General features: G+C 54.0%; 1 protein-coding gene across 2 annotated transcripts; it reads right to left on the bottom strand.

Annotated features, from left to right (window-relative positions):
• On the bottom strand, positions 1-7,908 carry TNFSF12 (TNF superfamily member 12). Of its 2 annotated transcripts, none has more exons than XM_047833762.1 (7): positions 7,513-7,908; positions 7,304-7,354; positions 6,844-6,919; positions 6,083-6,136; positions 5,962-5,997; positions 912-1,036; positions 1-729 (listed from the first exon to the last, which is right to left on the bottom strand). In XM_047833762.1, exons 1-7 carry the CDS (start codon positions 7,669-7,671, stop codon positions 478-480), a joined length of 753 nt encoding a protein of 250 aa, XP_047689718.1. In that variant the 5' UTR covers positions 7,672-7,908; the 3' UTR covers positions 1-477. The 2 variants fall into 2 exon arrangements, with proteins under 2 accessions (XP_047689718.1, XP_047689719.1); XM_047833763.1 differs by having other exon boundaries at positions 7,304-7,351; positions 7,513-7,906.
• Positions 7,909-24,062: the final 16,154 nt, after the last annotated feature.

Raw genomic sequence — 24,062 nt, 5'->3', positions numbered from 1 at the left:
CCGTGGCTTATTCTCTTTAATATTCACTTATCAACATTTTGTCACAATAATAATAAAAATAATATCTGTTTTAAAAATCCACAGGGAATTATCGGGAAGGATCTCGTCTTGCTCTTAGCCCTCACGTTTGGGAACTCCTGGCCCCGTCTCAGTCTCCCTGGCGTCCAGCCCCTCTTAGTGCCTGAACAGGCGGTGGGGACCCACCCTCACCCAGAGTAGAGTAGACACAGTGTCCGGGGGCAGGGTGGGGAGGTTGTGGCCAGGGCGGGGAGTCAGGAGATAAATGGGGGGGGGGGGGGCGTCGAAAGACCAGGGGTTCAGGAGCTAGTGAGGTGCAGGGGGGAGTGGGTGTCAGAGGAGAAGGGGGTTATCTATGTGGCGTGGCAACACGTGAACAGCCCAAGCAGCCTGCAGAGGGGGGGCAGGTCTGGGGCGAGGAGCAGCGGAGGGTGGGGCCCGGGGCGCCACCGGGGCCCCTCAGTGAACCTGGAAGAGTCCGAAGTAGGTGAGGAAGGGGGCGGCCTTGAGATGGGCCCAGGGGAGGGTGCGGATCCGCAGGGAGGACCCTGGCCGGAGGGGCAACAGCCCAGACACGTGGCAGAGGCGGACCTGGGACCCCGGGGAACTGGCGGCCGTGGCGGAGAATTCTTCCAGGCAGCGCAGGGCCAGCGCGTCGTCCACCAGCAAATCGAGCTTCAGGTAGACGGCCTTCCCCTCGTCAAAGTGCACCTACGGGGAGGCGGGAGGCGACACGGTCTCCGTGTCCCCTGTCCTCGGTGACCCAGGGATCCACCCCCCCCCAACTCCAGCCCAAAGCCCGAGCTCCCCGCCCACCTGGAGCTGCCCCCGCCCCGTGCCCCGGACCCTTGTCCCCCGGTTCCCGCTTCCCCCCCGGAGCCAGGTGGGGTTACCTGACTGTACAGGTAGTAGAGCCCAGCCCGAGTGACTGTAAATTCCCCGCTCTGGCGGTCATAGCGCAGTGGGTTGGAGCTGTTGATCTTGGCCTCCTCCCAGCCACTCACCGTCCCGTCCACACCTGAATGTGGGTGTTCAGAGATCGGGGAGAGTCCCTTCCCAGGACTTCCTCACACTCCCCAAAGACCCATCGGGTACAGAAGACTCGGGGGCCCGCTGGGCCCGGAAGACAGACACGTGGCCCCGGGCCCCGGGTGGAGTCACGGCCCACGGAGCCTGTAGTGTAATAGGAAGTTCCGTGTAGAAATGCAACATATGTGTGACCAGAGGGGTCGGGAGCAACCCGTCACCAGCCACTTCTGGGGAGAAGAGCCAGATGGAAGGAGAGGTGGGGGGGGGGGGTTGATATTTTGTGTCTCTAGTTTTTTAAATACTTATTTGGGGGGGGGAGTGACCATGAGTGGGGGGAAAGCAGAGGGGGAGAGAGAGAGAGAGAGAGAGAGAGAGAGAGAATCCCAAGCAAGCTCCATGTTCAGCACAGTCTGTCGAGGGGCTTGATCCCACGAACCCTGAGATCATGACCTGAGCTGAAAGCAAGGGTCAGATGCTTGACCAACTGAGCCACCCGGAAGCCCCTGTCTCTACTGTTTGTCTGTTTTACTTTGAGACCATATACGGTACTTGAATCGTATACTACTGGGGTTATTAAAATTGAAAATAACAAGGGGCGCCTGGGTGGCTCAGACGGTTGGGCATCCTGCTTCAGCTCAGGTCACGATCTCGCGGTCCGTGAGTTCGAGCCCCGCGTCGGGCTCTGGGCTGATGGCTCGGAGCCTGGAGCCTGCTTCGGATTCTGGGTCTCCCTCTCTCTCTGCCCCTCCCCTGCTTGTGCTCTCTCTCTCTCTCTCTCAAAAATAAACATTAAAAAAAAAAGTGGTACCCAAGTGTCCATCAGATGATGAATGGGTAAGGAAAATTGTGGTATAGCCATACAATGAGAAATTATTCAACCACAAAAAGAAATGCTATGGGGGCGCCTGGCTGGCTCAGCCAATTGAGCGTTCAACTCTTGATTTTGCCTCAGGTCGTGATCCCAGGGTCGTGGGATTGAGCCCTTTGTCGGGCTCCTCTGGGATCGTGGAGCCTGCTTGGGATTCTCTCTCTTGCCCTCTCTCTCTGCCCCCCCACCCCAAAATAAGTAAATAAACTTTTAAAAATAGAGTTTAAATGGGCGAATTGTATGGACCCTGAAGCACAGCTCCATAAAGATGTACCGGAAAAACAAAACAAACAAACAAAAAAACACCACTCTAGAGCTGGACCAGTTACAAATTGCAAAGAAGGTGAATACTAAAATGACAGCGCACAACTCAAGTGGCTTCCCGGGTCCTCCCAGGCCCGCCCCAGTCCACCTCTCCAATGTCACCTCTCTCTCGCTGCGCCAGCTCACAGGACTCCCGCCTCCTTCCTGTTCCCGCCGCACACCTGGCACCTTCCCTAGGCCAGATCCCGACTCCGCTGGGAACTCTTCCCCGGCCACCCTGGCGTGGCCAGTCTGGCCTGTCTTTCACCTGCTCGCCACGGCCCCCCGCTTTCGGAGCAGCCGCCGTCGCAGGAAGTCATCCGGTTTAGTTACACAGGAGGAAGTGTGGGGTCCCACCCGGCCTTACTGTCTACTGTGCCGTGGCCCCCGGGGCTGGGCCTGCTCGGAGTGGGCGCCCAGGGGACACTGGTGGGAGGAAGGAGGGGGGTGGCCCACGTGGCCCCCCGGCTGTGGCTTCGTGTGGCTCTGGCGGCTGCTGTCCCGGGCCTCGCTGGCGGCCTTCCCCCTCTGCCAGCCCCGGGGCGCTGTCCTTGCTACTTTCGCAAGGACGTGGTAACGCTTGGCGGGCGTTCTCCTGCCCACCTACGAGATACCCGTCACCCTGCAGACTCCCATGTGGGCCTCCAGTCCCGCTCTTTCCTGTGTCCTCCCCACCCCGCTCACTGTGCCGTCACCATCATCCGGACCCAAACTGAGCGCGGCCCCTCCACCCTGGCCTCGCCTTCTGTCTCCGTTCCCGCATCTGGCTCCGGGTTCTTGCCCCCACGGGGTACCCCTGGCCCCCCCCAGTGTGGTCTCTGCCACTCTCACCGGGATTCTTCCCAGCCTCCTTCCTCCTCGGGCCCCCCCTCAGTCTCCCCGGTCCCCGGCTCCAGTATATTCCCTACACACAGCCACGGGGAGTGAGGTTCCAAAAACGCAGATGTGAGCCTGCCTCTACTTGCTTTGACCTTGGAATGACTTCCAGAACGCCTGTGTGGCCCGGCTCCATATTCTCGTCCAACCTCGAGTCTCATGCTGTTCCGCCAGCAATTCCCTCCGACCACGCTAGGCTTCTCCTGGTCGCCCGGCCTCATCATCCTCTTGCCAGACTCGGGGCTTTGGCACAAGCGGCTCCTTCCACCTGGCACGCCCTTGACCCCTGGTCCATCTTACATTCGCGCTTCAGGGTCCACGCCTTTCTGAGACAGGAATCCCGACTCCACTGTAAAGTTGGGTGTCTTCCTCTTCGCCACCGCCTCCCTCTGGCTACTTTCATTCTTGTTCCTGTCCCAGCCTACCGTAACTTGCAAATCCCTATGCCTGTCTCCTCTCCTAGGCAGTGACTTTTTCTCGCGAACTGGTCTGGGTATCATCCCCCGTGGGCGCCCGGCCCGGTCCTTACCAACAGCAGGCGCTCAGTGCGTGTGTGTTCCGTCAGGGGACGAATGAATGTCTGGGTAGCTGCTAAAATAAATGGCCCATCTGGAGGGGAGGAAGGCCGGCCTGGGGCCTGAAGAGGAGGGGGAGAGAAGGAGGGAGGGCGCGCCCCGCTATGGGACCAGCCTGGGCGAAGGCTGGTTGTGGCCAGGGGGCACGGGGTCCCTGGGACCACGATGTCCGCCAATGTCACCACCACAAACCTCAAATGGACATTCTTTATAGCCTGGCAGCCTTCCTGCTCCTCCTCACGAAGCTCGCTCTTGTAGTCCTCAAGATAAGCGTTTTGTACCACCTCTGCTCACCCCCCGCCCACCCTCCTCACTCTCCCGAGGACCTAGAAGTCATCACGCAAGGGCTCCCTCACGTCCCCCCACCAGCACTAAAAACTGACCTGTCGTCACATTCTCCAGGGGATGATGTGTTCCTCTCTCGGTTCTGGAACCCACCCCTGGCCCCCTTCCTGGACGCTGCCCTGCAGGCTCCCCCCCACCCCCGCACCAGGCATGTCTGGGACACAAGCCCGCACTGGCTGGGTTCAAACCTGGGCTCCACCCCTGGGTATCCTCGAGGCCTCACACAGGTTAAGTGGCCTCTATCTACCGGGCCGCCTGGGTGGCTCAGTCGGTTAAGCGCCCACCTCTCGGTTTTGGCTTAGGTCATGATCTCGCAGTTCGTGAGATCGAGCCCCGCATCGGGCTCCGTGCTGACAGCTTCCTTTTAGGGCTATTGCAGAGACTGGATGAATGTTCCATTCAGTAGCCGTTGGCTAAGACCCCTGTGGGGTTGCTCATCACCAGAAGGACTGCACCCTTCCTCCATACACAGCTCCCTCCAGCTACTGGCCTGTTGCTCCGCTCGTCACAGAGAAACTTCTAGAAAGGGTTGTCACCGTCTCCAATTCCTAGTTCCCATTTTCTTTTAACCCAATCCACACTGGCGTCCCTCCTAACGGGGCCACTGAAACCGCCCACGTCCAGGTCACCAGCTGACTTTTAAGGTTACCAAACCCAGCAGTCATCTCATGTGACCACTCAGCTGCATGGGGCACAGATGGCCACACCCTCCTGGGTGAGACCGAGTCTTCTCCCAGATCACAGGACACTCCCCTCCCCGGTTTCTTCCCTTCTGTCCGGCTGCTTTTCTCAGCGTCCATTGGGCTGTCTTTGGCCTCCCCTCTGGATGTCCCGAGAGCCTCAGGAACTCACTCTGGGGATGCTTCTTCCTCGCGGTGTTTCACCCAATCCTACAGCTCTCAATACCACGTCTGTGGCTGTGACGCCTGACTATGCGCGTCCTGACCTAGCCTGAGCCGGCCCACGATGTCCGGCCAGCTATTTGTGGAAGCCGCTGGCTGATTATTAAACACTTAATGATTAATTTACGTATCTCCCAACCCATTTCTCCCCTGGTTAACGCCACCTCAATAAATGGCATCATTAGGGGCGCCTGGGTGGCTCCGTCGGTTAAGCGTCCGACTTCAGCTCAGGTCATGATCTCGCGGTTCCTGGGTTCGAGCCCCGCGTCGGGCCCTGCGCTGACAGCTCGGAGCCTGGAGCCTGCTTCGGATTCTGTATCTCCCTCTCTCTCTGCCTCTCCCCTGCTCACGCTCTGTCTCTCTCTCTCTCTCTCTCAATAATAAATAAACGTTAAAAAAAAACAAATGGCATCACAATTCCCAAAGATGCCCAAGTTCAAAACCTAGAAGTCATTTGTGATTCCTTCCTTCCCCTTCCCCCGCACAGCCGACTCATAAGCAAGCCGCTAGCTTCAAGCCGCATACCGAATCTATCTACTTCACTTAGAGGCCTTGGCAACGCAGGTGGGATGGAGTAGTTGGGGGGGGGGGGGGGAGGAGAGTCTGGAAGGGGAAGGGGCCAGAGACTGGGTTTGAGGTTCTGAGGTCATAGTGCTGAGTTGGAAGGTCGGGTAAAGGTGGAAAAGAAGAGCCCGGTAGAAACATTTTGAGAAAAGTGATCAGAGTGGTGAAGATTCATAGAATACGGGAGGGGGGTGGCGGGGGGAGAGGAGGGAAGAATCCAATGTGCTTGCACAAGAGCGAGGCCTAATGCTTGGGTGGGGGCAGACTGCCTGGGTTCCCACGCCTGGGTCACAGACAAAGTCCACATGTGGGGGCTGAGAGAACCGAGCCCCTGAAGATTTTCTTGAACTGGCTTCTGGGGTTCCCCAGCTGAAGGCAGGGAGGACGGTGGGAAGGGAAAGGTTTTGAGGGGCTCCTTCTCCAGGAGGTCAGTGCTGTGGGGGGCAGGGGAGAGCAGGGGCAGGTGGGAATGGGGTCTCACCGGCCTGCGCTCCGTCCTGTCCCGGTCGTGGGTGAACTGTAAGACACAGGAAAGGGTGGGTGAGACCTGGCCTGCCCCTCCACCACCCGCCCTCCCTGGGCATAGCTCCCCCATCACCCACCTTCATAGTGAGCTGCGATCGCTCTGCGAGCCCTTGCTTTCCGGCCTTTGGGTGCTGAGAATCAAGGAAAGACAGATGGGCAAAATAGTGCCCAGAAGCCACTCTCCAGCCCCTTCTCCCTCTCAGAAGCCCAGCATCCCCCTTCTGGTCCAGGCTCCTGTCCTCAGAACCTCAGGCCTTATCTCCCTCCACAGGTAGAATGACTATATCATTTCTCATCCAAACTGGGTTGTTTCTGAGAGCAAAAGTCTTGCTATTAATAATCGCACTGACAAAACACTTGTCAGCTGGGACAGTCCTGTGCAAACCTGGGCCTGTAGTCATACGATCATCCCATTCAGAAGTTTCTTAGCTTATTTGGGCCCGGGGCCCCTGACTCCCCAACGCCGCTCTGTGTCTCCATCAGGACCCCAGGGGCTGTCCTAACCCCAGACCATCCCTCCTTCCTATTTGGCTTAGGGTTTGAAATGAGAAGCAGGTCCAAGTGATGGAACAGGCTTCAGAGAGAGGGCCAGAATTCTAGGTTTGAGCGTGCCTCAACTGGTTAGCTGCATGACTGTGAACCGCCCCCCCCCCCCCCCCGCCCCGCCCCAACACTGTCTGTGCCTCAGTTTCTCCATCCCGCCTGTCAGTGAGGTTCATGGTTTCGGCTCTGCCCGCTTTGTGGGGCTATTAGGGCAAACAAAGGCAATAATGACTGCAGAAGCCACGGCAGACCCGTCCCTGTTCCTGTTCCCGAAGGTGGGATAAGGGGTGCTCACCGCTTCTGCGAGGCCGCGCCAGCCGCTTCAGGAAAGGCCCGGCATCTCGGCTTTCCTCTATCTGGAGATTCAGTTCCTAAGGGAATTAAGGGCAGGGCTAAACCAGGGTCTTGCCTGGGGACCAGCAGAGACGTAAACTGAGACCGACAGGGGGCCCCGTCAGGAGAGGCACCAGCCAGCAGCAGGCACAGAAGCCTTAGGGGGGGTCCAAGGGGAGGCAAGGTCCCCCACCCCCGTCTCATACCCCCCCTTCACCCGCGGCCAATAAACACTCCGTACTCAGGTGACCCAGACCCCTCGCACGCAGCCGTCACCCTCTCTCCCCGTCGCTTACCCGTGCACGGCGGTGCACACCCCCGCGCACACGCGCGGCCGGCGCCGCCAGGGCACACCCCGCACCCTCCGCTCGCACACGCTCCCCACGCCCAGACGCGCGCGCCCGCCGCCCACGGCCACTCACCGGCGGGTCCGGGTCCTCCTCTGCCACCAGCTCCCCCTGGGAAGGCTCCTGCTGGGAAGGACGCAGCGTCACCCAGCCCTCCTCCACCTGACATCTCACCCTCCACCCATCTTCCTGGCCCCGAGCCCTCGGCCCACCCGGCCGCGCCCGCCGCTCCGCAGACGCGGCTCCGGGCCGGCCCCGGGAGGGCTGCGCCGCGGGGGCCTCACCTGGGCGGGCGGCGGGGGCCGGCGCCCCAGGCTGACCGCGGCCAGCAGGAGGCCGAGGCAGGCGAGCGCCAGGCCCAGGCCCAGCGCGAGCGGGGCCAGCAGGGCGGTGCCCGGCTCCCCCAGGAGCCCCCTCCGCCTCTGGCTCCGACGGCCGGCCATGGGGGCGGGGGGCTGTGCCTGCCGCGCCGCCCCCCCCTCCCGGGACCCGCGGGGGCGAGGGAGGGGGAGCGGGCGGAGCGGGCGGCGGAGAGGGAGGGGCGACGGACGCGCCCGGGGAGGGGAGCGCTCAGGAAGCCGGACGCTGCTCGTGCGCCGGGGCGCGGGCGGCCGGGCGCGTGCACCGCGCAGACCCCGGGAGGAGGCCCGCGCCGTCGGCCCCGTGCGCCCGCGGGGCCGGGGTTGGCGGGAGGGGCCCCGGCCCGGGGGGGGGGGGGGGCGGCGCGGGCGGCGGGGGCGCGGCGCGCGGGGCCTCCACCCGGCCCGGGGGCGGCGGCGGCGGCGGCGCTGGCGGCGGCGGCGGCGGCGGCGGGACTCCCGCGCCCCCGACGGGTCTAGTTGATTTCAGGCTCCTGCCCGAGGTCACCGCGCGGTGTGGTTGGGGCCAGAGCAAGTTTGGACTTTATCGGCTGCACCGCAGGCCGGTACTTCCGTGCAAGTGATGAGAGAGCCTAAGGCCCATTGAGGGCCAAGCGCTAGCCAGCACCATCCCCCCCCTCCCCGCCCTCCCCTGCCCCCACCCCCGAGATGGGATGTGTGTGCTATTCCTCAGGCACTCCCGGCCGCCCGAGAACAAAGGAGAGGAAAGAAAAACGAATGGTTAACTGATAGAGATCACAGTCGTGCAGGACCTGAGTCTCCCATCAGCCTGTAAATATTTTAGTAAAATACAAGAAAAAGGCAATCTTATCGATAGCCTCATCTCCAGACACCTGTAGACTCAGTTTCCTGGAGCCCCAGCATCACCCTCCCCTCCCTGGTGATGTGGGGAACACAGGCGAGAAGGAAATAGGTATGGGGCGCCTGGGTGGCTCCGTGGATTAAGCCTCCGACTTGGGGTCAGGTCATGAACTCACTGTGAGTTCAAGCCTTGCTTGGAACTCTGTGCTGACAGCTCCGAGCCTTGGAGCCTGCTTCAGATTCTGTCTGCGTCTCTCTGCCCCTCCCCTCCCCTGCTCTCTCTCTCTCTGTCTCAAGTGTAAAATAAAACATTAAAAATTAAAAAAAAAAAAATGGCAGGTGACATTAAATGTCCTGATAATCGGCAGCCCATTAAGGCAAATCCAGAGAACATTTCTCCAGGAAGCCCCTACCGTCCTCCTGTCGATGCCTCACTGGAGGGGAAAACAGCCTTAGCCTGACAATGGCTGGGCCTTGGGTATCTTAGGAGTCCTCTTTGGCGTATCAAAGTCCTTCTGGAAACCTCCCTGTGGTCTTCACCTCCCCAACGCCTTAGTATATAAGCAGCCTTCACAACCCCCGGGGCAGCTCTTTCTTTTTAAAAAAATTTTTTTTTCAACGTTTATTTATTTTTGGGACAGAGAGAGACAGAGCATGAACGGGGGAGGGGCAGAGAGAGAGGGAAACACAGAATCGGAAACAGGCTCCAGGCTCTGAGCCATCAGCCCAGAGCCTGACTCGGGGCTCGAACTCACAGACCGCGAGATCGTGACCTGGCTGAAGTCGGACGCTTAACCGACTGCACCACCCAGGCGCCCCTCGGGGCAGCTCTTTCTACCCAGGGGTCCTGTCCCCGTGCTTTAATAAAATCATCTTGTTTTGCACCAATGATGTCTCAAGAATTCTTTCTTGGCTGTCAGCTCAGCTCTGAACCCCCTTCCCTCTTCAAAACCCCATCATGAGGAACTGGAAAAGAACAACCCGAGGACATGGTTAACGCGGGTCCTGTTTTCACTACTCTGGGCAGATCAGTTGGTGGTCAGTTAAAAAACGTGAGCATCTGGCGGTGGGTTGCGTCATCCTCCGCCCCGTTAGTGTTCCCCAAATGCATGTGTCTGGAAACACAAGGGCTGCTTCCGGTAATCACAGGGCCTAGATGAGCTCAAGGAGAGCTACGAGAGCCCCATAAATGAATTTGGTAAAAGCCGGACCCTCAAGAATGCATTTAACACATGGGGCGCCTGGGTGGCTCCTCGGATTCTTGGTTTCAGCTCCTGTCATGATCTCACGGTTTCCTGCGTTCGAGCCCCTCGCCGGGCTCACCGGGCTCCTCGGTGACGTGCAAAGCCTGCTTGGGATTCTCTCTCTTCCTCTCTCTGCCCTCCCCTCACTAGGACTGTCTCTCTCCCTCGCTCTCAAAAAACAAAACAAAACAAAACAAAACAAAACTAAAAAGAATGCATTTCACCTGTTAACATTCACTTGAGCACATTTGCAGTGAAAAGGGATTAGCAAACAATTCTGTTGCAAGAGGAATAATTAAATAGGGTAAAGCAGTGATTCTAAGGGAAGTGTATGGAGAACCTTCTGCCTTGAGGCTCTGTGTCGTCCTGCCCTTTTGTTCTGGAACCTGCTGACCTACCTTCCTCCTTCAGGGTCTCATCACTTTTATTCCCCATACTTGGGACACTCAGACCACCCCAGCTCCAAGTCATTTTGGAGGGTTTTCCAGATCATCTTTTCTAAACAGGATCCAAACTTCCCTCATTCTCTGTTCTGGTACCCCTTATCGGTTTCTCAGCTCTCACAATTTATAATGATAGATTGGCTACTATCTCCCCATCTACATTGTAAAGTATAAAATTATATATTTTCTGGCTTCTGCTTCTAGAAGAAGCGTCTATTTCTAGAAGGTAAATTCTATGAGGACTTTATTCACTATGTTCCCAGCACCTCGTCAAATGCTGGTTCCCCAAACGTCACTAGAACAAACTGTTGAGAAGACAAATTAGACTTTATTGCTTGCCCCTCAAAGGTCTGACACCTCATAGGGAAATGGGCAAGCCCATGACATTTATTGAGACCTTGAAGTCTGGTTTCAAGCAGGTGTTCCCATGCAGGGGCAGGAACAGGGGTTGTCGATAAAGGTAGGTAAGGGTTAGGGTGGAATCATGGAGAATTTACACAACAAGGTGAGAGGCTCAAATAGTCTTAAAGTGTAAACGGTCAGTTGATATTTCTATTGATAATCAGCTGATTTGTTTTAGCCTTTTTTTTTTTTTTTAAGGTAATCTCTACACCCAAAACGGGGCTCAAACTCATGTCCTTGAGGTCAGGAGTTACATGCTCTACCCGACGAGCCAGCCAGGTGCCCCTGATTGTTTTTTGTTGTTGTTTTTAATGTTTTTATTATTTTTTTTTAATTTATTTTTGAGAGAGAGAGAGAGAGACAGAGCACGAGCAGGGGAGGGGCAGAGAGAGAGAGAGCCAGAGCGGAAGTTAGATGCTTAACCGACTGAGCCCCCCAGGCGTCCCTTAAAGAGATTGAAGAAGACAAAACATTCATAACATCAGAAGTAGATACTACATGAAAAAGGAACAATCAGAAAGCAATATTTCCCAGTGGCTAAAAATATGGTTGCAAAATAAAATAAAATAATTTTAAGTAGGTTTCATGCCAGTGCAGAGCCCAATGCAGGGCTTGAACTCACAACCCTGAAATCAAGACCTGAGCTGAGCCCAAGAGTTGGACTCAACCGACTGAGCCACCAGGTGCCTCTTTTTAATTGTTTACAATTTTTATTTTTTTTTAGTAATCTCTACACTCAACCTGGGGCTCAAACCCACACCCCAAGATCAAGAGTTGCACACTCTTCCAACTAAGCGAGCCAGGCGGCACCATAAAAATAAAATGTTTCACAGAAAGATTAAAAACAGAGATCTGGCTGGCTCAGTTAGTGGAGCACGTGACTCTTGATCTCGTGGTTGTAAGGGTTTGTTTTTTGTTTTTTGTTTTGTTTTTGCTGTTGTAAGTTTGAGCCCCACATTGGGCATAGAGATCACTTAAAATTAAAATCTTAAAAAAACAAAACCAAACCAGAGTTGAGGAAAACAACTGTATAGAGCAAAAAAGATGAAAAGCGGGAAATCAGGGAGAGAGAAAAACACAGACGACCAATCCAGGAGGACTATACGGTTATTAGGAATCCTAGAAAATGAATTTGAATAAAAGGGAGGGAAGAAAAATATCTTAGGAAACGATCAGAGATAATTTCCAGAACTGAAAGGCTTGTCTTCATTCTGGACGGGTCTGTTGGGTGCTCAAGCTAATGAATGAAAAATTATCCATGTGTAGATACTTCCTCGTGAAATTTCACAACATCAGGAATAAAGGGAAGATGTTAAAAGTTTCTCTTTTTTTTTAATGTTTATTTATTTTTGAGACAGAGAGAGACAGAGCATGAACGGGGGAGGGTCAGAGAGAGAGGGAGACACAGAATCAGAAGCAGGCTCCAGGCTCTGAGCCGTCAGCCCAGAGCCCGACGCGGGGCTCAAACTCACGGACCTTGAGATCATGACCTGGCTGAAGTCGGACGCTTAACCGACTGCGCCACCCAGGCGCCCATAATTTTTTAAAAATATTTATTCATTTTTGAGAGACAGAGCATGAGCGGTGGAGGGGCAGAGAGAGGGAGACACAGAATCCGAAGCAGGCTCCGGGCTTCGAGCCGTCAGCACAGAGCCCGACGCGGGGCTCGAACCCACAGACTGTGAGATCACGCCCCAAGCCAAAGTCAGACACTTAACCAACTGAGCCACCCAGGCACCCCATAAACTTTAAAAAAACATGGGGCGCCTGGGTGGCGCAGTCGGTTAAGCGTCCGACTTCAGCCAGGTCACGATCTCCCGCGGTCGGTGAGTTCACGATCTCGCGAGATCTCGAGTGATCTCGCGTGAGTTCGAGCCCCCCCGTCGGCTCTGGGCTGACGGCTCGGAGCCTGGAGCCTGTTTCCGATTCTGGGTCTCCCTCTCTCTCTGCCCCTCCCCCGTTCATGCTCTGTCTCTCTCTGTCCCAAAAATAAAAATAAACGTTGAAAAAAAAAATTTAAAAAACAAACAAACAAACAAACAAAAAAAGATATTATATAGGTAAAGAGTACAAGAAGAAAGAAAACAATTAGAATCTCTAGTAGAAAAGTTCCAAAACTGAAGAAGAAACTCTTTCTTTCTTTCTTTTTTTCGTAATCTCCACACCCAGCATGGGACTCGAACTCACGACTCCAAGATCAAGACTTGTTCTTCTGACTGAGCCAGCTGGGTGCTGCTAAGATTTTATTTTCAAGTAATCTCTACTCCCAATGTGAGGTTTGAACTCACCACCCAGAGATCAAGAGTCACATGCTCCATTGACTGAGCCAGCTGGGTGCCCCAAGCAACTCTTCATTTAAATGAAAAATAAGATAGGGATCCACGTGGGGTGTGGAGCCTACCTGAAAAGAAAAAGAAAAGGAAAGAAAAGAAAAGAAAAGAAAAGAAAATCCTTACGTAATATTGATATGCTTTTTTTTTTTTTTTTTTTTTTTTTTTAAAGTAAGCTTTATGCCCAGCACAGAGCCGAATGCAGGGCCTGAACTCAGGACGCTGAGATCAAGAGTTAGGAGCTTAACTGACTGAGCCACTCAGGTGCCCCTAACTGATACACTTTTAATGAATGACCTTGAATGCTTGAAACGTTCTCCTGGACTGTAGGATTGCATGCAGGAAGTAGGACACGCACGGCTTGTGTTTTAGAGTCAACCTGTAGAAAATTCCAGAACACTTGGTTATGGTTGCAGGAAAGACTGTTGATACTCAAAATCTTAACTTTGTTTTTTTTTTTTTTTTTTTTAATTTTTTTTTCAACGTTTATTTATTTTTGGGACAGAGAGAGACAGAGCATGAACGGGGGAGGGGCAGAGAGAGAGGGAGACACAGAATCGGAAACAGGCTCCAGGCTCCGAGCCATCAGCCCAGAGCCCGATGCGGGGCTCGAACTCTTGCACCGCGAGATCGTGACCTGGCTGAAGTCGGACGCTTAACTGACTGCGCCACCCAGGCGCCCCTCAAAATCTTAACTTTGTAACTGTGAGGCAAGAAAAGGTTGCCTGTGGAAGTGGAGAAAGAGGAGTTACGAGCTGGCTTCTCTCGCCAAAGACACTGAGAAAATTAGAACAGAGGCTCACCTCTTTAAGAGAAATGAGTAATACAAAAACAAAAATATTTATACAAGTAGTGATCACTGGAAAAAGGGGACGAAGAAGTAGGGGTGAGTTAAAGGCCTCACGTTGTGTGTCGGAAAGTCAATATTCGCTAAAGGCAGTATAGAAAACAAATCCAAGTACGCTCGTTTTAGCTAGGGTTTCGGAAATAACTTCCAGAAGAAGCAGGAACAGGAACCTTTAACGGTGCTTGTGTCTAGGTCGAAGGGGTGGGGCGGGGTGAGACTGGATGGGAAGGCGTGAGGCAGTGTTGTTTTCCATGGAAATCTCTGTTCTGCTGGATTTGCTATCAAGTGAACGCAGCATTTCAGTTTGTAGAAAGAAAAAAAAAATCGCAAAAGAAAGCAGGAATCTTGCTGAGCGGGGGAGAGCCATGTGGCCTCCACCAGGCCTGGGGTCACACCTGCTAATGGAAAAAACCAGGGATTGGACCCTTGGAGACCGCACATCACCCTCTGAGCCTTTAACTTTGGCTTGAAAAATTCATTCAGTACGTTTAACCTTTTTGCTCTTGGGTTGTGGCCAATGCGAGAATTAACTTGCATTTTTTTGGACACCAAGTGGAAGCGGCTGGGGGAAAGAGGGAATCGTAGGAAAAATACCGAAAGGAAGTCCGTCACTGTGATTTGTTTTCCTCTGGCTTTTTACGCTTGTCTTCTCAAATTTTCTACCATTATCACGAGGGAAAATAAGGCTTTGGGGGTTTTTGTTGTTGCTGTTTGTGTTGCTTTTTTGTTTCGTTTTGTTTTGTTTTGTTTTTAGAGGCCCAGTTTGATTGATATCGCTTATGTGCAGAGAAGGAATTTCCCACGGTCTGTAAGGGTGGGGGCTGGGAACGTTCCGCTGGCCTCGTATTTTCCGTGCCAGCAAAAGTTTGTTGAACCTGTTGCAAAAGACATCGCAGGCCCCAAATGGTATCACTCAGAGTCCCCAAAGCAGGGTTCTGTACGCCATTTCTTCTAAGCTCCCCCAGAAATGTAGTCCTAACGTCATCCAGGGATTTGGGGTGTGGCGGGAGAGGGCCACCACCCCCCTTCCTCATCCCTGTCGTTCAGGGAAGGATGAGGCCCTGTGCACAGTGAGACACCTTGCTCCCCACTCCCCCGCCACCCGAGAAAGCAGGCCTGCCTGGAACAATCCCTTCTTTTGCCAATAACTTTCTGGCCCCACCCTCCTCCTATAAAAGCCTCCTATTTTGTATTACCCTTCCCCGTGTCTCTCTCCTTGCTGGATCCCGTCCTGCTGCCCCATTCGTGAATGGCTTCTCTTTAATGAAACCAGTGAGAGGGACCCCTGGCTGTGACTCTTGATCTCTGAGTCCTGGGTTCGAGCCCCACGTGGAGCTAAGAGATTACATAAAAAGAAAAAAAAAGTGGGGGTGCCTGGTTGGCTCAGTCGGTTAAGCGTCTGACTTCGGCTCAGGTCACGATCTCATAGTTTGCAGGTTCGAGCCCTGCATCAGGCTCTGTGCTGATGGCTCCGAGCCTGGAGCCTGCTTCAGATTCTGTGTCGCTCGCTCTCTGCCCCTCCCCCGCTTGCACTCTGTCTCTGTCTCTGTCTCTCTCAAAAATAAATAAAACATTAAATAAATAAAAAGTAATAATGCCAACGAGCTCTTCAAATTTACTTGGTTGAAATTTTTTTTTTTTTAATGTTTATTTATTTTTGAGACAGAGACAGAGCATGAACGGGGGAGGGGCAGAGAGAGAGGGAGACACAGAATCGGAAACAGGCTCCAGGCTCCGAGCCATCAGCCCAGAGCCTGACGCGGGGCTCGAACTCACGGACCGCGAGATCGTGACCTGGTTGATGTCGGACGCTTAACCGACTGCGCCACCCAGGCGCCCCTGAAATTTGTTTTTTAACAACAGTTTACATACACATTCCATAATTGATCGCTGAATTCACCCTAGAGTATTTTACACTGGCAATGCTTTAAAAGAAAAAATTTTTAATTTATTTATTTTAAGAGAGAGAGGGAGGGAGTGCTCGCAGGCACACAAGTAGGGGAGGGGCAGAGAGAGAGAGAGAGAGAGGGAGGGAGCGCAAGCAGGGGAGGGGCAAAGAGAGTGAGAGAGAGAATCCCAAGCAGGCTCACGCTCTCAGCCCAGAGCCTGACGTGCGCCTCGATCTCACGAACCGCGAGATCATGTCCTGAACTGAAACCGAGAGTTGGATGCTTCACCGACTGAGTCAGCCGGCCCCTGTGACATTGACACTTTTGAATACAGGTCTGTTGTTTTCTAGACTGTGTAAAGGACCCACTCACTTCGTGTGTCTCCTCTACTCTCCGTGCTACACGGCTTTACTTCCGACGGCAGGTACGTGGGTTTCCCACCCAGCGACCAATTCTGCGACACCGACTGAGCGACTCATGTGATGTGTTTTTGGAGAGATGGGGGTTCCGAGCTGAGCTGACCCAAGGAAGAATTCTTGAGACGTCTTTGGTGCAAAAACGGTGATTTTATCAAAGCACCCCTGGGGAGAAAGAGCTGCCCTGGGGCTGTGAAGGCTGCTTATATACTAAGGAGTCGGGGAGGTTTCCAGAAGGACTTTGATACGCCAAAGAGGACTCCTAAGATACCCAAGGCCCAGCCATTGTCAGGCTAAGGCTGTTTTCCCCTCCAGTGAGGCATCGACAGGAGGACGGTAGGGGCTCCCTGGAGAAATGTTCTCTGGATTTGCCTCAATGGGCTGCCGGTTATCAGGACATTTAACGTCACTGCCATTTTTTTCTGCCTCTGTTCCCCACATCACTGTGGAGGGGAGGGTGATGCTGGGGCTCCAGGAAACTGAGTCTACAGGTGTCTGGAGATGAGGCTATTGATAAGATTGCCTTTTTCTTGTATTTACTACGGTATTTGTAAACTGATGGGAGGAGACTCAGGGCCGGCACGATTACTGTAATCTCTATCAGTTAACCATTCGGTTTTCTTTCCCCTCCTTTCTTCTCGGGTGGCCGGGTGGCCGGTGGCCGGGAGTGCCTGAGGAATGTCACACACATCCATCTGGGGGGCTGGGCGGGGCTAGCTTGCACTTGGCCCTCGGCTGGGCTGGCCCGAGGCTCCCTCATCAGATGACCGACTCCATTCTGAGAGACAGCTGTGGGGCCTGCAGGTGAAGGAGGGGCTCTCCCCGCCCCCACACACTCCAGACCCAGTCAACAAGTCCAAGTTGGCCCCTGTGCTTCTGGCTGACGGGCTATCGGAGGTTCCCAAGACTTCCTCCTCGGGTTTGATTAATCTGTTCCAGCAGCTCACAGAACTCAAGAACGCAGTTCACTTACCAAGGTTTTATTACCAGAGGGCACGACTCCGGGACAGGCAGAGGGAGAGGTGCACCGGGCGAGGTGCGTGTAGGGGTGGGCGCCCCCCTCCCCACACCTCCCCGTGTTCACCAGCCCAGGGGCTCTGGGGGTTTTATGGAGGCTTCATTACACGAGGCCCCGTGGGTTAAATCCCCAGTCCTTGGTGACCGGACTCAATCTTTTAGTCCCTCTTCCCTCCCCGGAGGTGGGAGGCGGGGGAGAAAGTCCCAACCCTATCATCGCCAGGATTCTCCTGGCAACCAGCCCACCTTTAAGAGCTTCTATTAATCTAATTCATTAACATAAAGTCGGGTGCGGTTGACAGGGGTTGTTAGGACACCCGACACGCCTTTCACCTCTTTTGGTTCGGGAGCGATTTCCCCGGAACCCGGATGACAAACCCAAAGAGCCCAACAGATGCTCCCATGGTCCTTATTGTTCCAAGGGTTTTAGGAGGTCTGTGCCAGAGATCAGGCCAAGAGTGAAATTCTAGATTTGTTATAAATCACAAGAGCACAGAACGTCCCCTCATCTTTCTCTTACGGTTAAATTCAGGTTGCGCATTTTTATTTTATTTTTAAATATTTATTCATCTTTGGGGCGCCTGGGTGGCTCAGTTCAGGGTCCGACTTTGGCTCAGGTTGTGATCTCACGGTTCACGGGTTCGAACCCCGCATCGGGCTCTGCGCTGTCAGCTCGGAGCCTGGAACCTGCTTCGGATTCTGGGTCCCTCTCTCTCTGCCCCTCCCCGCGGCTGCTTTTTCTCTCTCAAAAATAAAGATTAAAAAAAAAAAAAAATTGATGTCCTAGCCCAGGACATCAATTCACTCCATTACTGGTGACGCTAACTTTGATGCCCTTGCTCAAGGTCACGTGTACCAGGCTTCTCTACCCTAAAGTTACCATCGTCTTTGCAATGAACAAATAGTCTGCGGAAAGACATTTGAGCCTGTTCTCCAGGATCCTGTTCTCCATCAAACTTCTACCTAAAGATTTTAGCATCTGTAAGTGATTCTTGCCTGAATCAACGATGGCTCTGTTGGTTTGAGATCAGATTTCTTACTTCTCCCTCTATTTGTTTTTATTTTTAGCACAACCATGCACTCATTACTTGGGTATTTTATTATTTTTTAAATTGTATTGCTTTATTTTTTATTTATTTATTTTTAAATTTTTTTTTCAACGTTTATTTATTTTTGGGACAGAGAGAGACAGAGCATGAACGGGGGAGGGGCAGAGAGAGAGGGAGACACAGAATCGGAAACAGGCTCCAGGCTCTGAGCCATCAGCCCAGAGCCCGACGCGGGGCTCGAACTCCCGGACCGCGAGATCGTGACCTGGCTGAAGTCGGACGCTTAACCGACTGCGCCACCCAGGCGCCCCTGTATTGCTTTATTTTGAGAGAGACAGAGCGCGTGCGCAAGTGGCGGGCGGGGAGGGGGAGAGAGAGAAACCCAAGCAGGCTCTGCACCACCAACGCAAGAACCGGGAGATCATGACCTGGGGGGAAACCAAGAGTCGGAAGTTCAAACGACTGAGCCGCCCAGGCGCCCCTGTATTTTTTAATGTATTGTAACCCATTAAATTATTATCATTTTAATATTTATATTGTTCCCAATTTTTCCATCTGGTTCCTAGGTCCTCTACAGTTTCTGAGCGCTTCCTTCCCCGCCTCCTGCCTTCGTCCTACCCCCCCCCCCCCCCCCCCCCCCCCCCGCCTTCTCTCTTCTGTCACCATAGGATGTTCTAGGCACGCTTCGTCCTGCAGCACCAGCTCTGGGATCAGCAGCCATTTCTTCGAGGAACTCTGTTTCCTGTCACGGACAAGATTATTGAGAAGCCAAGGTCACAGAAGAACTCAGTTCTCCTGGAAGTGTCACTGACCGTAGGCTCCTTTGTCAGACAGAGGTAGGATATGTAAATAGTATATAATAAAAGTGTAATGTCACCCGTGATCCTGGTCTGACACCTCCAGGTTCCTCCTCATCACCCGCCCCGTGTTCGCATCCCCTCCCCCGTATGCCTATTCACGACACTGTGTTTCTACCACTGTTGACCACAGTTTATATTTGCTGCCCGTCTCCCTCACTTGAATGTCAAGTTCCCTGAGCGCGGGGGACGTGTCTGCCTTGAGCACCCTTGTGTCTCGAGCGCCCTGCTTGGTGCGCGGTAGGCACTCTGTGTATTTGTTGGATGAACGGCTGCTTTTCCTCGGCTGGTCCCAAGGAGTGCCCCAAGGGGCCTTTCAGGGGCTCTGCCCGTGCTCTCCCTGGTTAGGGCCTCCCCCTGCCTTGTGCTGCCCGCGCTCAGCCCGACCCTCGCCACCCCCATCATGTCACTCACCCCGCCGTCCTACTGTCAGCTTCCCGGGTGCGGGAACCGTGACCTATTTGCCTTTGTGTCCCCGAACCCGGCCAAGTGCCTTACCCACGGCAGGTATATCCCGTGGACGTTTGCCGCATTAGACGAGTGATTTTGCTCAGATGCCACAAACTGGAAGTGAAGGCACCAGAATTCAGACCTCCTCTCTCCTCGAAGCTTCCATTCCTTTCCACAGGGGAAAGAGGACCCGGCTTTGAAGATGAGGGAGGATGTCGTGAGCGAGGAGGCGGGGTCAGCATTTCAAGGCCCGGTGGGCAGTCGCCTGCCTTTCATCGGCTTCTTTGGCCTTTGCGCCTTCTCTGTTTCAGAGATTCCTGGGTCGCGTGGTTTAACTTTTGTCCCAGCTCTCCATCCGTCACATACGTGTCGCAAAGTAAGGAAGATTGAGCCCAGACAAGAACTGGGTGTCAGGAGGGGGCCAGGAGGTGAGTCTACCCTCTGGCCTTCTGGCCTGAAGCTCAGACTTGGCCGTGTCGGCCCCTGGCCCTTGGCACCTGCCGTAGCCTTGGCCCCGAGCTGACAGCTTTGCTCCGTCCTGGCTTGGCTCTGATGGGCCAGACCATCCGGCCCCCCTGTATGCAGGAGAGAATGTGGTAAAAGGAAACGTACCTCCAGATACCTCAATGGCAGCTGCCTCAGACCATTTAGGGAAGTCGAATGTAAATGCAGAAATTAGTTAAAAAAAAAAAAAAATCAAAAGCCTGTATGGCCAACAGCCATTCACCTCGTGGCCAGAGGTGAGCTGGGAAACGAGGAACCTGGATTCCGGGTTCCACTGGCTTCTGGACTTTGGCAAGGCCTTGGGTGGACCACCCAGCCCTTTGGGTCTCGGAAGGGAAAACCAGCTGGAAAGAAATCCGACCTGGGTGGGGGCAGCACTCTGCGGGAGCGGAGAGTTGGGGTCCCCTCGCGGCCCACTCTAAAACAGTGTGTTTTTTCATTGTACGACTGTCTGTGGTAGAGAAACCGGACAAAACCTAACGTACACGTGCACCATTTTAGAAACAAGCTCTCACGTACGCGGCAAAGTGGAAAACAAAAACGCGGGACGCACACACGTCTTGCACTCTTGTGCGTGCACAGCCTGTGCGTCTGGAAGGAGACACAAGAAACTGCTACCAACAGCTTCTTCGGTAGAAAAGGAATTGGGGGTGGGGCGGGGATGGGCGGGAGGGGGGGTGCCTGGGTGGCTCGGTCGGCTAAGCGTCCGACTTCGGCTCAGGTCATGATCTCGCGGTCCGTGAGTTCGAGCCCCGCGTCGGGCTCTGTGCTGACGGCTCAGAGCCTGGAGCTGCTTCGGATTCTGTGTCTCCCTCTCTCTCTCTCTGCCCCTCCCCTGCTCGTGCTCTGTCTCCCTGTCTCAAAAATAAATAAAACATTAAAAAAAAAGAGTTGGAGGCTGAGCCACCCAGGCGCCCCTACACATATACATATTTAACACAGAGAGAGACAAATGTATATATATAATGGAGAAAGAGAGTTTTGTAGTTATAAATGTATATAAGCATATTTATGTACATACCTATATATAAATGTTCCATTGTAGAAATATAAGCGGTCTAGTCAGGTCTGAAGGAGTTGAAAGTGAAATTACAAGCAGCCTCAAGGGCAGAGAACATATCTGCCAGGTCACTGCTGGTCCCCAGTGTCTAATGCACGGTTCCCGTGCTCGGGAGGAGCCCAGGGGCTGCTAAACAGCAAGCCCACAGCGAGCCCCACCTCATCTTGTGCTCGTGTCTAGTAGGCGGGATATTTCTTTTCCTTTTTTGCTTTTCCCTTTTTTTTTGAAGTAGGCTCCACACCAGCGCGGGGCTCAAACACACAACCTTGAGATCAAGAGTCCCACGCTGTCCTGACCGAGCCGGCCGGGCACGCATAGGCTGGATATTTTTTAACTTTCGTGTTTTACTCCCTGTTCCACAGTTGTACATTTTAGCTTAGATAAAACACTGCTTTCTTATTTTATCTTCCTTGAGCCTTCCAAACAGGGCTGGGAGGTGAGGGCTGTTATCTGCGTGTTACAGAATACAAAATGAAATGAGGCTGAAAAGCTGGAGGCCTGGCCCAAATCTGCACGGCTGTATACAAAGGGGATGGATTCCAAGCAGTCTTAACGGCGACGGCCGACGTTCACTGGGCCTCTGCCGAGTGCCGGGCACTGTCTGGATACAGTATTATTTAATTAAAAAAATTTTTTAGATATTTATTTATTTTTGAAAGAGACAGAGGAGGGGAGGCACAGAGAGAGAGGGAGACACAGAATCCGAAGCAGGTTCCAGGCTCCGAGCCATCAGCACAGATCCCGATGCAGGGCTCGAACCCACGAACTGCCAGGTCAGGACCTGAACTGGTCACTCAACGACTGAGCCACCCAGGCGCCCCGAAGGTCTCTGATTTGTGTCTGTTGCTTTTTCTGGAGCACGCGGCTCCTCCTTGAGGCGCTAGGGCACATTTTGGGGGGCATGTGCATCACCTGAGGGCCTGTGAAGACACCAGCGGCCGGGCCTTCTCCCCGGGGTTTCTGATTCTGCGTGGCTGGAAGGAGAATTTGCATTTCAGGAGATGCTGCTGGTGAGGCTTTCTCTGCCTGTCCCTGCAGCTTCGGGGTCCTGCTCACGCTCCACTGGAGGGGGCCCCTGGATGGAGTCTAGGCCCTAAACCGATGCATGGCCCTCAGACCAGCAGGACTAAAAGCCTCCAGCTCGAGTTCAAGGTTTTTTTTTTGTTTTTTTTTTTCACGTTCAAGTTCTTGTCTGTGCTGGAACCATGAGAGTTTTTACAATTCAAAAGCACCCCGGTAATCTTCAGGAGGAAAGGAGTTTACTGGAAGACCAGAGGTAGCTTCTGGAACCACCAGAAAGGCTGGGTAAGAAACCTGCAGCATGCACAGGGGCCAAAGCTCACTGCCGATCTGCCCTGATGAGGACACACCTGCCACAGGCCCGGCAGGACAGACACACAGTCAGGAAGGCCAGCACCGCTGGCCCCAGACTCTGGAGGGCGCCACTGGCCCCAAGACGGATGATGCCATGTGCCCCCACCCCCACCCCCCCCCCACCCCGGTCAGCTGCAAGGGATGCTGGGAAAGCAAATCTCTGGCTTTGAGGCCTCCAGCGAGGGTGCAAAGCTCCATCTCCTAACGCCCAGACGTGGCGATTAGACCTTGGGCCGCCATTGAACACCAAATGTCCACACCGATGGCAGCGTTGGCCCGGGCTTTTGCTGGATGCTGAGGTTTGCTTCTATTCTTATGTTCTTGAGTCATGCTTGGGCTAGTCAGCCAATTCGTGAGGCGCTGTTCCCGCTAACAGTCATTTGCTGAGCCCTCACTCGCATGCAAGGAGCTATAAGAGGCAATTTGCTCGTATGGTTTTCACACACAGGAAATGGTAGCTGGATACAAGGAACGTATCCGGTGTCCTGCCCGGCCAGGCTTTATTCTGAGGAAACCTTTCAGGCTTCTCTCTTAAAGTGCCACAGAAGGACAGGCCCCGTTTTGCAGGGAGCTGAAAAAACCCCTGTGTTAAAGCATCCATCCACCTGACCTGTCGTTCCGGGCCCGCAACGCATCCCACTGGAGGGTGCGGGGGGGGGGGCGGCAGGCGACAGGGACAGAACCAGCAAAGAGCTGAATCAGCAAAGAGCTCTGCAAAAGCCTGGAAGGCCGCAGCGCTGAAGGCACAGGTTTGGGGGGGCGCCTGGGGGGCTCAGTCGGTTGGGCGACTTCGGCTCAGGTCATCTCAGGGCTCGTGGGTTCGAGGGTTCGAGCCCCACGTCAGGCTCTGTGCTGACGGCTCAGAGCCTGGAGCTGCTTCGGATTCTGTGTCTCTCTCTCCCCCCACCCCCCCACTCGTGCACTGCTTTTCACTCTCTCTCTCTCTCTCTCTCAAATGTAAACATTAAGAGAGAAAAGGAAAGGAAACGGAAGAGGAAAGAAAAGAGAAAAGAAAGGCAAGGAAAAGAAAAGGAAAAAGAGAAACGAGCTTGGTTCTCAGGGCGGAAAAGGTTTCAAAGGAGCAGAGGTTTCCATGCTGGCCTCTGTGTCTCCAGCTCCTCCCCCACTCACAGCCATCCTGCACCCTGCTGCCAGAGAATCTTCCAGAAGCAGCATTTTACAAAAATTTGTTGGCCTATTTATTTATTTTTGAGAGAGAGTGAGACAGAGCATGAGTAGGAGAGGGGCAGAGAGAGAGCGAGACACAGAATCCGAAGCAGGCTCCAGGCTCCGAGCCATCGGCACAGAGCCCGAGGTGGGGCTCGAACTCATGAACTGTGAGATCAGGACCTGAGCGGAAGTCCGAGGCTCAACTGACTGAGCTACCCAGGCGCCCCAAGAAGCAGCATCTTAGTCTGTCACAGGGTGGTTCTGACCCCTCGCTGGCTCCCCTCATCCCTCTGGTCAGACTCATGTGCCCAGGGCAGGCGGGACCGCCCAGCCCCCTTCGCCCTGCTCCTGCCAGGCTGGCCACCTATTGATGTCAGATGGCCTTGCTCATTGTCATCTCCGTGGCTGTGCTGTTCCCTCCGGCCAGAAGCCCTTCCCAAACTTCTTTTCTTTCCAAACCTTTCCTGGTCTTCAAGGCTTAGCTCAGATTTCTCCTCTTTCTGACCACAGACTTTGCCCTCCCCCTGTGGTTGTCTGTCCCATTGACTTGACTCACGCATTCATTCAGCCGTTCATTCACTCAACAAAAATGTACCCGGGA

This window comes from Prionailurus viverrinus, chromosome E1, assembly GCF_022837055.1.
Source record: "Prionailurus viverrinus isolate Anna chromosome E1, UM_Priviv_1.0, whole genome shotgun sequence".
NCBI classification, from domain to species: domain Eukaryota; kingdom Metazoa; phylum Chordata; class Mammalia; order Carnivora; family Felidae; genus Prionailurus; species Prionailurus viverrinus.
This window is presented reverse-complemented; position numbering and strand designations above follow the sequence as displayed.

What these genes read in the sequence shown, in the direction of transcription:
- TNFSF12 (XM_047833762.1), bottom strand. Translation starts at nt 7,671, where the DNA reads ATGGCCGGCCGTCGGAGCCAGAGGCGGAGGGGGCTCCTGGGGGAGCCG. An exon ending in GGCGCGGCCTCGCAGAAGCG is followed by an intron (nt 6,137 to 6,843) that starts GTGAGCACCCCT and finishes CTTGATTCTCAG; the next exon opens with CACCCAAAGGCCGGAAAGCA. An exon ending in ACAGGACGGAGCGCAGGCCG is followed by an intron (nt 1,037 to 5,961) that starts GTGAGACCCCAT and finishes ACCCACATTCAG; the next exon opens with GTGTGGACGGGACGGTGAGT.